The 12,761-nt window shown below is 35.7% G+C and overlaps 1 protein-coding gene across 4 annotated transcripts in view; it reads right to left on the reverse strand.

Moving 5' to 3' along the window:
- Positions 1-2,481: 2,481 nt before the first annotated feature.
- XRN2 (5'-3' exoribonuclease 2) overlaps positions 2,482-12,761 on the reverse strand; it is a 113,978-nt gene continuing 103,698 nt past the window's right edge. For all 4 annotated transcript variants that reach the window (XM_037057013.1, XM_037057011.1, XM_037057012.1 and 1 more), the window contains 3 exons: positions 10,385-10,448; positions 5,083-5,221; positions 2,482-3,023 (listed from right to left, as the gene is read on the reverse strand). In XM_037057013.1, the coding sequence (XP_036912908.1) occupies positions 2,958-3,023; positions 5,083-5,221; positions 10,385-10,448 (269 nt within the window). In that variant the 3' untranslated portion in view covers positions 2,482-2,957. The remainder of the gene's footprint in view (positions 3,024-5,082; positions 5,222-10,384; positions 10,449-12,761) is intronic.

Raw genomic sequence — 12,761 nt, forward strand, 5'->3', positions numbered from 1 at the left:
GCATAGCTAAATCAGGTTGTATTCAAACTCAGAACTTAAAACATCAGTCATGGGGGGAAGAACAATTTCCACTCTTCCATTTCAGGTTGGGTGCATTCACGCGGAGTTCTGAGATGATGAAACTGGTTAAACTGAGAAGCTGTGGCACTGCGTCCGGGAAACCAAGAGTTGATGCCACAATGTTCTGGCTTGGGCAACTTCATGATGGCGGGGCCACAGGACCACCCTGAGGGTTAGAGATCTGAACTTTCTCGCACTCACCCTGCTCCATGCCCACAGCTCACCAGGCTCCTAAGGCAGCTGTGGGATGCCGGACGGGCAGGGCAGCTGAGCGAACAGTAGCGGAGCGCAGGATACACTCCCCACTTGTCCTGAGGACCGAGAGCTTTCTTCCCACCCCCCCGAGTGACTTGGACCGGAGATCCAGGACCTTGCTTCTGAAGAACAGCACCCCTGTCCCCATTGCACCAACTTGGCGGCTTCCAAGCGCCACCAGCATCCTGCTGCGGAAGCCGCCTTGCCCTGCGAAACTTGACTTCCCAGAGGTACACCCGACCTCCCAACGAGCCCAAAGGAAAATGCGAACTCAGGACCCTCAAGCCCCGCCTCAGCCTGCCACCTCCACCCATATCCCCTTATACCCAATCTGCCTTTGTAATGTCAAATGGCAATCTAAGTCATTTGTAGATGGCTTTGTACTTTATTGTACCTCATTTGATCTTTAAAGGGAAGGCCATTGCTCAGTAAGGACCCCTAGCACCACAATAGTCAGGCAGTTCCAGATTCTAAGATTTTTAAGAATCTTCAAAGATCCTGAAAAACTGTGCCCTACTTGAATATAATGGAGTACAGTTAATTATTTAAAACCGGCCCATTATGTGGAGAGGGTTATTTATGGTTTTAAACATTTCAATTTCTCAAAAGCTACCCTGACTAGTGTAGCTCAGTTGGTTGGGCATTGTCCTGCAAAAGGACATGTAGCAGATTCCAATCCTGTTCTTCAGAGAACAGGCCTGGCCTGGCTGTCAGCTGCCAGCATGGAGAGACAACCCATCAATTTCTCTCACACACTGATGCTTGTCTCCTTTTCTTTCTTCCTCCTTTCCCCTCTCTCTAAGACTATATAAATAAAATCTTAAAAAAATAAAGTTCTTAAAAACTTTCATTTGTTGAAATGAAGGGCATATTCTGGAACACTCAAAAGCGGGGACAATTTAGAGGGGGGGTAGTCTAAGGAGAGAAGGAAGCAAGGGTAAAATAACTGAGGAGGCCAGAAGGAAGGGTTCAGCTACCTGGCAGGTATCCTTCAGGGCACACCACCTGTTAGAGGGAATCCAACATCTTAACTTTTCCATTAGGCTTTTTGCTTGGGTGTCTCAAAAACAACACTTTAAACATTAATTTTCAAAGTAAATTGGACAGTTACATGTAATTGTGGAAAAGCCAAGTCAAAATGTATTTTATAGACACACTCATGATAGCTTAAAACGATACTAAACTAAACCAAAAAATAAAAGATTTGAGAAAATACAGGTTCTACTGAAGTGTAGGCTTTGGGGACCTATACACAGTAAGACATTCTTAGGCTCCTTTGGAATATTCAATATTTGATTTAGGTGGCTATACATTAATATTTGGAAGAGAAATTAGAGAAATTTAACAGAAGGCATTGTCATTTTAATGTATTGTGAAAGTAACACAAAATTGCTGTGTTAATTCCAGGTGGAGACTGTCTCAACAATGAGGGACCCTGCTCTATTTACCCATCAACAGCAATGAACTCAATAGCTTCAAAAGACGCATACTTTCCCTTTTAAGATTCAGGTGGGATATTTTCCCCCCACAGGTGTGACTTACTCTAATATTAAAGCAAAAATGTCCTATGTCAGAAGGTCAAAGAGAAATCTTATTTTAACAATCTTAGGCTAGAATCAATGGAAAGAAGGAACAAGGCACAAAGTCTTTATAATGTATCAAATTTGTTGTGGTGATCAAATGAAAACACGGAAGTGCTGTGTATGAATTCCAACCATAAGTTTAAGGAATTATAATGTGCTAAGTAGCAAGGGAAAAAATGAGTACAAATTGGAATCTATTATGAAATAATACACACACACACACACATGCTAAGGAGCACAGACTATTTACCTATGAATTTTACTTTTCAACCTTTCTTAAGTTTTAAAAAGTCCTTAAAACTGGTACAGGAGTCCACATGAAATTTGTAAAATGTAAACAGTTTAGTCTCATAAAGATTTTATAGTTAGCCAAATCAGTAGCTGACAGACACACTAATGTATGGGTTGGTTGTGTGGTCTTGCTGAGCATATCACCTTAACATCTTCTTCACCGATTTCCTTCTGACATCTAAGTGTAGAAATGAAATGTTTCCTGAAAAACTGATTTAAAAAAAATTCCATACTTGGCCAAGATTTTCAAAGTTGAAATACTATAAAAGAATAAGAACACAAGAGACCAAAGTTGTTTTTTTTTTTTTTTACTAAAGTCCAGAAATTTCTGTAAGACAAGTACAAGTAATGAAATGTTTCCAAGGAAATACTGAACAATATATACTCTAATTAGCTGATGGTTTCAGCTCAAGAGTTCATACCTAATTCTTGTACATTAAAAATCAGCATGGATCACAGATGATCTAGAATACACTGTGTTTTTAAATCCACAGCTGGCTTGATTTTTAACCATAATGAAAAACCAGTATTCCTATTCTATCAAAGTGTTTTACAAGCAGTAATAAATTCAGATCCACTGTATTATGCAACACACACCTTTGGAGAGCAACATAAAACAGTGAGATCAGATCAGTAGAAATATACAGTTAAAAGAAATACACAAAGTACTGTAGTTTTCTTAAAAACTACTACTTGAGAAAGAAATCTTTCCACAAATAGCATAAAACTGTAGAATGACAAAAGAATTTGGTAAAGCTTTACAAAAGCCTAATTCCAACTGTATCTTCCTGAGGGTGGCGGCAGAGGGTATTTCCTTCCTTCTCTGGGATATCCCTGAAAATAAGCAAATAAAAGAATTTTATATTCTGATTAATACCACTGTAAAGAAATGCAATTTTTTGTCTCTACTGAAAAATAAACCATAAAGAAGGTAACTATGTCTTAAAGATATAGCTCATGGAAAGTCTCCAAAAATACACAGGTGCTTTTGGTCTGCAGCTTCATTTATACAAAGCTAGTTACAAAGTGGAACATTAGTAATAGCACATATATTATTACTGACAACTAACAGAACAAGCCTTAACAAAAGCAATTTCTGAATTCCTTGAAATCCACATAAATATATAGTTAAATATTTTGTATAAAATCCTTGAAATTCTCAATCTTCCCTACCACCCCTGGCAGGCCATATTGTCCTTACATTTACATATGGAAAGTCAATTTGCTTAACCAAGGCAAAGCTAAATATCTATTAATTTTAGGATTTTTATAGTAGCTATAAATAGTAGAGCATTAAATTAGATTATTATATAACCAATTACTAGTGACATCCATAACATACCCTAGAATGCATGCAAATAACATTTCTGTAGACCCTTCAAAGACATACTGTAGGTTAAGGTCTCGTTTAGTCATATAAACTTCACTAAAAATAAAGTGAAGTCATAATTATATTGTTTTTAACAATGAACTGCTATAATTTCATAGTACTTCAATAATTGTGATTTAATAAAAATCAGTGGAAAAGAGACTGAGAAAAAGAAACATATTTCCAAAAGGTCCTAAAAGAATTATAAATTTACCAAGTGGTTTTGATCTCCTAAGTGATTAAGAATTTTACATCCTGTAACAGTTGAGTGCTCCTTAAAAGGGAAGGTCTTCTCTACAGGAGGCAGGAAAGACAATGACTAGGGTCAGAATTACAGAAGTTCCCAACTTTGCTGGCAAACTGCAAGTGTTTTAGGGTTTCAATTCCTGACTGGGAAAATAAAGTGACTGGACTAACATTCTCCAAGATGTCGTCATTTCAATAATATTCATTATTTAGATTGCCTAGTATCATTAATTCTAGTAGTATAAAGAATCTCAATATACAAGATGATAAAGGTTTCTAAAGTATAATTCTATGAACTGTGTCTACTAAACTAACAAAATTCTCTCCAAAGATAATTAAGATGATTACTCCTTTGTAAAGTGAACAGTGACTTGTACAACTACACTAAAAAAAATATAAAAAAGACTTTTCTTAGATATCAGAAAAAGGGATACAAAGTAAGATCTTGAGTTACAAGATTAATATTGGAAACACTGAAAAAGGCATGTAGGCAACACCAGGTAAGCAATTTAAAACCACTTCACATCACCATAGGTACCAAACTCCACAAACACCATCTACTCTGAATTGCAGCATTCTGATCCTGTTCTCTGGCAAGGATGTGATTCAAGAGCATGTTAATACTGGACAGGGTGTCAAATGGCTGGAAGACAAAGAATGAAGCAAATAGACCTCAGTTTTAAATGTCACTAAAACTACATGCTATGAGAAAAAGAAATGAAGCCTACATCTACTACGGGTACCCAGAAATTATTATACTCATTCAATGTATAGCTGTTTAAATTTGGTAGAAAAATATATGGAAACATTTTTTTTAATGAAGGAGAGATTTCCTTCCATGAGGAGAGGATGTCAGATAAATCAAGACAGAAAACTTCTAAGATAAATAAAGATAACAACTGAAAAGGTAGATTCCTGCATTTCATCTTCTAGTAAATTATCTGTTATAGAGATCTAGTTTGTAGTAAAACAAAAAGCAATATCCTTAAAGAATAAACAATGTGTTTTGGGAACTGACCACATTCGTGTTAAATGTCACTGATTGCAATGATTAGAAAGGCTTTTGGTTTGGAAATTGTTCAGCACCTTCAAGGTATAATGTACTTAATAAGGCAGATATTTACCCAATATGTATTTTTAATGAGTCCCTAGTTCACCTGAGCTACTCTATTAACATCTTATCCAGAAATGTTTTTATGAAAATACTGAGTCCTGAGAGGCATGGCTAAGTAGAAAGTGAGCAGTATGCTTTTTGTTCCACAGCCCACACCATATCACCTGTCTTCCTCCACGATCGTCACGCCTGGGTGGATAGCTGCCAGACCCAGCTAGCATCTGATACTGGTTTGGCTGGAAGGCTGCATTTTGGTTTTGAAGCATCCGGTTCCATGGCAGCAAAGGTTCAGCCCCAATGTTTCTGTGGAAAAGCATTATGTGTGCATCAGAAGTCAAGCATGTTACATAGCCCAAAGCCTACAACTGGAAGGTATCATATCTAAATTTTAGGAAAATCCAATTTTGCTGCATTTGTCATAGGAGATATGTAATATCAAAGTGGCATTTGTAATACCACATAGCCAGTATAGTCTAATGTTTCATGAACTATCAGCATTTATTTAAAAGGGTGTTTAAAACTCAAATAATTCAGAAAGGCCTGACTTTAAAAAATATTTTCTTCATTTTCAATTGTGAAATTTCCTTTTTAGTCATATAAAGATGTGGGCCAAGATCTCCAACTTGGCTATATTTAAGATGTTATCTACAGAGTAAACATGTACAAGACAGGAGAATGAGGCTTTATTTTTCAAAATGTCCAGACTTATTCTTGGAGTCTATTCTTTCTGGTTAATTGCAGGTTGCAAATGAATTCTTACTGCTGAGTATTTTGAATCCAGGGTAGGGAACTTGGCTGTTTTTTCCCATCCATTATTCTACTCAATATGTCAGAAGGTCTGATCAGGAGGAAACCTTTTCAAGTTCTATTGATGCAGCTCTCAATTGACCACGGTGACCTAGCAACATGAGCACTAATTGGTATGGGCTGACTGGCATTTGGTGTACAGTTTACATGGGAACACAGATTCAACAGCTATTATAACACAGTTTGCTGGCCCAGATTACTAGTCAAAAAGAAATGTTTTAATTGCCTTTAAGTGCCTATTTTAACTTTGCAGATACAAAGAAACAGGTATGATGTATGAAATCATAACTTAATTTAAAACTATCACATAAAGAATGTAGCAAAGACAAACTTTCAAAAGGCAAGCACTGTTTAAAATGTAACTTTCTCCTGAGGCCTTTTATTCAACTTTAATTTTATAGAATAGTCACTACAAATAATAAGCAAAAGCAAAATTCTCCAATATATTTTAAAATTTGATACTTTGGGGCCATTAAAGAGGTTAGGAAAAAATACGACAAAAATTTAAATTTGCTAAAGCACTGATGAGCTGGAATTAGTTATAACTGTATCAGCATATGAATTTTACCTCCTGGGTCTTAGGAAAAAAATCCCAAAGATGGGCTCATTGGATAAATGCATTCTTCTCAAAGCTATTCAAGCCTGAAACCATCCTCTCTACCCACCAATCCCCTCCCTTCATTTGGGCTTGCCTTATTTTTTTTTAAACACTAATGATGATTATTTTTGTGTGATAGCTTGAAGAATAGCTCTCTGAAGAACTCTTAAAAGGCCAATGCTATTCTTCCCAGTTAGTAGTGAAACCAAAGCTCTAATAAGTTGCTGTAAGTAAATAAAATAAAAAATAAATCTACATTCCAGAGAAAGAACATGCATATATTCAGGACCTTTATTTATTTGTAGGGTTCATTATGAATACAAATATACTTTAGCAAAAATGCCTCATCTATTTAGTAATAATAGCTCCTTAGGCAGAGACAGGAGTGGTCTCTCATGGTCTCTGTAGGAGTGAGGGGTGAAGATTTGTGCTGTACCAAAGATGCTCATTAAAACTGGGGCATTAATGCAAGAACTGCAACAAAAAATGCAACTCACACATTGTATTAGCTATGATCAATTTTTTTTTCAGTTTTATAATAAAACTCAATTGAGTTACAGGTAAATCTGCTAGTATAAATAATATACATTATAAATGTCATTTTACATAATTTTATGATCCACAGATAGGTTATGAGTAAAGCCATAGTTTAAAAACACAAAGTTCTCCTTTTGTTTAAAATGATTATTGAAACCCTGGCTAGTGTGGCTCAGTGGATTGAATGCTGGCTGGCTTGCAAACTAAAAGACAAGCTTGATTCCTGGTCAGGGTGCATGTCTGGGTTGTGGTCCAGGTTTGCCAGTTGGGGCATGCAAGAGGTAACCAATTGGGGTATTTCTCACATGTTGGTGTTACTCTTTGTCTCTTTCTCCCTCCCTTTCCCTCTCTCTGAAAAGTAAATAAACTCTTAAAAAATAATTATTTAAAATGTTTTTGACAAAGACAATTGTCATAAAGTAATCTAATTAAAATTAAACAGAAAGAACAAAGAGGGACAGGAATTTTTTTGCCCTTTACTAGCATAAAGGTTTTTTATTTTCCACAAGTTTATCCTATTTCTATCCTATTATATTATATTATAATATAATAGGATATTATATCCTATTATATTACCATATTTTTATCCTATTAGATTAATTTGTAAATGTTTACAAACTGGAATTTGCCTTGGAAAATACATTTTAAATATGTGATAGAAATACTGGGGTCAATACATTTAACTTTTAAAAATTATCAGCTACTGATTGAGGCAACTAATTTGAGGCATTTGGCATCATGAATAGCAAGAATATTCTTATGTATCTAAATTACTGCTTTGGAAAGTACCTGGCAATGTGAAGTAATGACTCCAATTTGGACACTTTTATTTTTTTTATAGATATGGCAAATCAGAGTTTTGAAAGATTTTCCATGACTAACTGAGCTACTAAAGACTAAATGGCTACTTTGAATATGGCCAGAAAGAGAAGCTTCTTTACATAAAAAATGGGCCAGAACTCAAGTGATGCCAAATGCTGCATATTAACTCTAGGTTGCCTTTGCATGGAGGGGCAAGGGTTGTGTGTGTGTTCCTGTTGTATTTTTAAGTGAAATGAATATATGAATTATAAATGCTATCTCAAAGAGGAGATAATTTAAAAAACTGTAGTTTAGAAAAAAGGGTACACTAAAATTCTTCTTTTCCATAGGACTCTCAATCAAACATTAAAAATAGTGCAGTGGAAAAGTGCTGAAATAAAGATGAATAATACCTGGTTCTAATAAAAATTCTACTGTTTACTAGTTGTGACATATTAGCAAAATCTGTTTTCTTCTCTATGTTTTATAAGTCTGGAATGATTAACAAGTGCTACCAAAATGAGTGATGTACTGCACTTATTAATAGGCTAATGAAGTTTAGGATGGCTGAATTCATGGTTTACTTCTTAAATGACCATGATTTAAGACATAAGACAGAATTCTATTATGCTCACATTAAACTTTTGTTAAAAGGCATGATTTTAAGTTTACGAATAAAACTAAACCAAAAATGTCTCACAAAATTTGTACCTAATATGCTAGGTTCACAAAGTCAATCAGGATAATACCAAGACTTAACTAGGGCAGGAAAAAAAAAACAAAATATGATGGACATCAGGACATCAGTGATAATCTTAGGAAAACTTTTAATGTGTATAGGAAAGGGAAGCTATTGGGAAAGAAACTGTGCCTTAGAAGTGGAAGTAGATCCTTTACATCCTTTAAGTCCCTGTGTCTTTACTATAATATTATGCTCAAAACAAGTATTCTGATGAGTTTTTGCTCAAGTGAAAAGTTTCTTAGTAAAGAACAGTACAGCCCTGGCTGGTGTAGCTCAGCGGATTGAGCATGGGCCTGCAAACCACACGATCGCGGTTCGATTCCCAGTCAGGGCACATGCCTGGGTTGCAGGCAAGTTCCCAGCAGGGGACTCACGAGAGGCAACCACACACTGATATTTCTCTCCCTTTCTCCTTCCCTTCCCCTCCAAAGATAAATAAAATCTTAAAAAAAAAAAAAGAACAGTACAGAAGGAAGGTGGTAAGTAAACTACTGAACTTCTCTTTGCCTTCATTTCCTCATCTATAAAAATAACATCTTTAAAGGGTTGCTAGGAGGAATAAGTGAAGTCAAATCTTTAAAAGCATATTAGCACAGTACTGACACTTTGAAAGCAGATGATAAATGTTAACTAGGAATTATTAATAATACGGTAAAAAGGAAACAACAGGGTAGGGAAACCAAGTCTTAAAATCAAACCTGACAAAAGCAATTCAGAAAGACTGTTACTTAAAGAGATAAGCTCTTACATGATAATATATAATTTGGAAAAAAATTACTCTTTACTCATTTAATTTCTGTTTGGGAAATGGTGCAACTGAGGATATGAAGTAGTATATTAGTGTGCTCTGAGCAATTATATTGTAAACAAAATGAATACAGACATTTTCAGTTGTCTTAAATTTGAAATGCAATTTGCAATAAATAGTGATACTATTAATAAACAATTGCATACCATGTTTTCTTTTATCCTTTTTAAAGTCTCATATGTTTTGGAGATTCTAAAGAAAAGGTTTTCTTAAAAGGGGTGCTACACTTTTAACCCTGTTCATAACAATTTTAGATGTGAACAGATAAGACTGCTAAAAACGCTAGAGGAAAGGGGGACAAAACAGATTAACACTAGGAAGGCAAAGAAAGCCTTATTATCATGATGGGGCTTAACAATATCATGTTTTAGCACTGAGGTGGCAAAACCAGCATAAAATGATAGATTTTAGAGGTGCCTGTAAAAATTATTCTACAGAGGTTAATGTAATTATTCATAACATGTCTAGCTGTCTTGTCATGTAGAGGCCAACTGACTTAAAAGCATACAACTTATCAATGAAAGAACACATGTCAAACATCCCCTGTTATTAAACCATGTCACATTCACCCTAGTCCATGGTACTTATTAGACTGCAGATCCCATAATCCTCTTCTGAGTCCCTTCTGCGTTTAATTCAGTTCAAGTCTTAAGTACTTAAAGAAACTGTTTTCAGTGGCAACTAATAACTACTGACCTGCAGTGACACTGCCATACAATAGGCTTGTCAGCCTTGAAGAAGTTGTACCAAAGAAGCTGATTAGGACTTCAAGAGGTTTGTAGCAAGAATCAATGGTTGGTCTGTACTAATGCTGTGTTGCCCACACAGAAATGATAAAAGTGGAACACCATTAGTTATGCCTCATTAAGCTGCACAACCCTTCTAAAAAGAAATTTGTTTAGCTACCCAAAAACCTAATACAAATTAAGCTCTCTCTGTTGCATTTTTCAGGGTACCTCAAAAGCTTCAATAAAATAAAGGCCAAGAACCAAGAAAAGTAGGAAAGTATATAAACATGAGCCTTTTACTTCAATGTGTTAACCATCTATTTTCCTAAAAGACAGGCACAAGAGAAACTGTTTAGAGGGAAGAAAGTATATTTCAAATAGAAAGCATAAACCTTAAATGTTGATGTGGAAAAATATTTTAAAGTGCTGTTTGTTTTATTATTACCTGTCGAATCTTTGTTGCTGGAAAAGGGGAGGAGGCCCGCGCCAGGAATCTTGGGGCCTCATATCTGGAAAATAAACAGGGAAGAGTTATCAGGAGTTGTGTTGTGTGTGTGTGTTTAAATAGGTAATCACTATTCAGCTACCCACGTATTTTATAATTACAATCTTGCAAAAAAATTGAGACGATATAAACTAAATAAACAAATATAATTATAGACTGAAAATGGAAAAACATACAAAACTAACAGGATCAGTAAGTTTGTTCATTTTATCACTTTTCCTTTGATAATGAAACAGTTTTAGTAACCTTGGTCATTAAACTCACACATTTCTCTCTCTATGTGTGCATGTGTATATAAAGGTACACATGTATATTTTTACATTTATATTTTAAATGCCATGCTAAAAGAAGGGAATACAATTTTTCTATAAATCAAACTTAACATATAGTAACTTAAATAACAGAAATCCTGAAATGTTCTCTATAAATGTGTTAATTCAAAAGGGACACTGACTTTACCTAGCTACCGTAACATAAAGCAAAGAGCACATAATCTCTCCAAAACAGGCCAGAAGGATGTGTTAATAAAGGGACCACCCACTTTTCTTTTGTTTTCTGATAGTCAAATCTCTTCCCCTAACACAAAGCTGAAATAGCAACATATAGCTATAAGATACAATTCAATGGCTACTGCTCCACTACATAAGCAAGATTAAGGGAACACTCCATAATACTGGTCAAGAGGGGAGGTTTAGTATCTCAGCAGGTTGGTATCAACCAAAAACCATGCTGGTCTCTAGTCTTGCAGTCACCTCAGCCACCCTTCACAGCCAGGTCTGTGTGTGACCTAATTAAAACAGCAGGCTCCAGGAGTTGTCTAATGAGTTCACTGTATGAGGACAGTGACCTCCTCCAGACTCCTGAGACCCAAGGACAACAAGGCTTACCATAATGTATTCAGGCTCACATTTTAATGGAAACACAAACGAGAAACATGATTTTCAAAATTACTTTTTTAAAGGGAAAGAAGAAATGAAAGCTTATCTCTGGTTAGAATGTCCCCCATCAAGAAATGCGACCTAGGTTTACTTAAAACAAAAAGGAAAGAAAGAAAAGTAAAATCGTGTTTTCAAGAGCCCCCACAAGGGAGAATATGGAACAATTAAAGTACCTGGCTGGTCACAATCATTCCAGCATGAGACCCTAGGCTTCTTCCCACCTCAACTCAGCTGACACTGCTAGAATTAAGAAAGTTTCCTAGATGGACAAGCTACCCTTGGAGATGGAGCAGCTGTGATAAATGATACCTATAGCTCCATAGCCTGCTGCTCCTAGGTCAATGGCAGCCAAACTCAAGAGATGTCACACTTGGAAAGGAACAGGGAAGCCTTTACCACCATTATTCCAAGAAGAATCCCATTCTAAATTAAAGGAGAAGTGGCATATCTAGTTGATTTGAATTAAGACACTTTTTAATCTCTTAAAAATCAAACTAGTAGCAGTCAAACTGAGAAACAATGCTGAGGAGGTTGCACAGTGGTCATTACACATTCTAAACCTGAATGGAAACTCAGAAGGCTAATCACCATACAATCCACAGAAAATAGGGCAAGACGGATCACTAGTCTAGGCCCAGAATAACTTCTGAATCATTACTACTATCAGAAAATCGTAATAGGAGGAGATAAAACCAGAAATTCTCAGAAGACAGCCATTATTTCATCTGTGTGGTTTAATTCTATGGAAAAACTTAAGATACACTTACCATAACACATTATATAATTTTCATTGAGAAAGTAATCTATGAAAGTAAAATCAACATTTGGGCTACTTTTTCATTAATTTGTTAAACTTGAAGTCCACTGTTCTATTCAGATTATGTACAAAAATTAGGTTTAGTGAAAAATCAGTTAAAATGTTCCCAGAAGTATTTTATTTTAGTATGTTACATAACTGAAATTAGCTAATGTAACAAAAGTTGAAAGACATAAAGTAAATTTCATTCAGAATCCTGTCTAGTGCTATACTTCACACATCCCATAATCATTGTGGTCAGTCTGAAAAACGTGCCACCTTTTACAATTAAGACTTAATTCCTTGATTTTGGTTCCATAGTGTTGCTTTATATATGGTAGTACCAAAGAATATATACTCTAGCCCTGGCTGGGGTGGCTCAGTGGACTGATCACCGGCCTGAAAAAAAAAAGGGTTGCTAATTCGATTCCCAGACTAGGGCACACACTTGGGTTGTGGGTCAGGCCCCCAGTAGGGGTCGTGTAAGAGGCAACCAAATACTAATGTTTCTCTCCTTCTATTTCTCCCTCCCTTCCCTTCTCTGCAAATAAATAAATAAAATCTTAAAAAAAAAAAAAAACAA

This window comes from Sturnira hondurensis, unplaced genomic scaffold (genome assembly GCF_014824575.4).
Source record: "Sturnira hondurensis isolate 20B ecotype Veracruz unplaced genomic scaffold, ASM1482457v3 Scaffold0009244, whole genome shotgun sequence".
Taxonomy (NCBI): Eukaryota; Metazoa; Chordata; class Mammalia; order Chiroptera; family Phyllostomidae; genus Sturnira; species Sturnira hondurensis.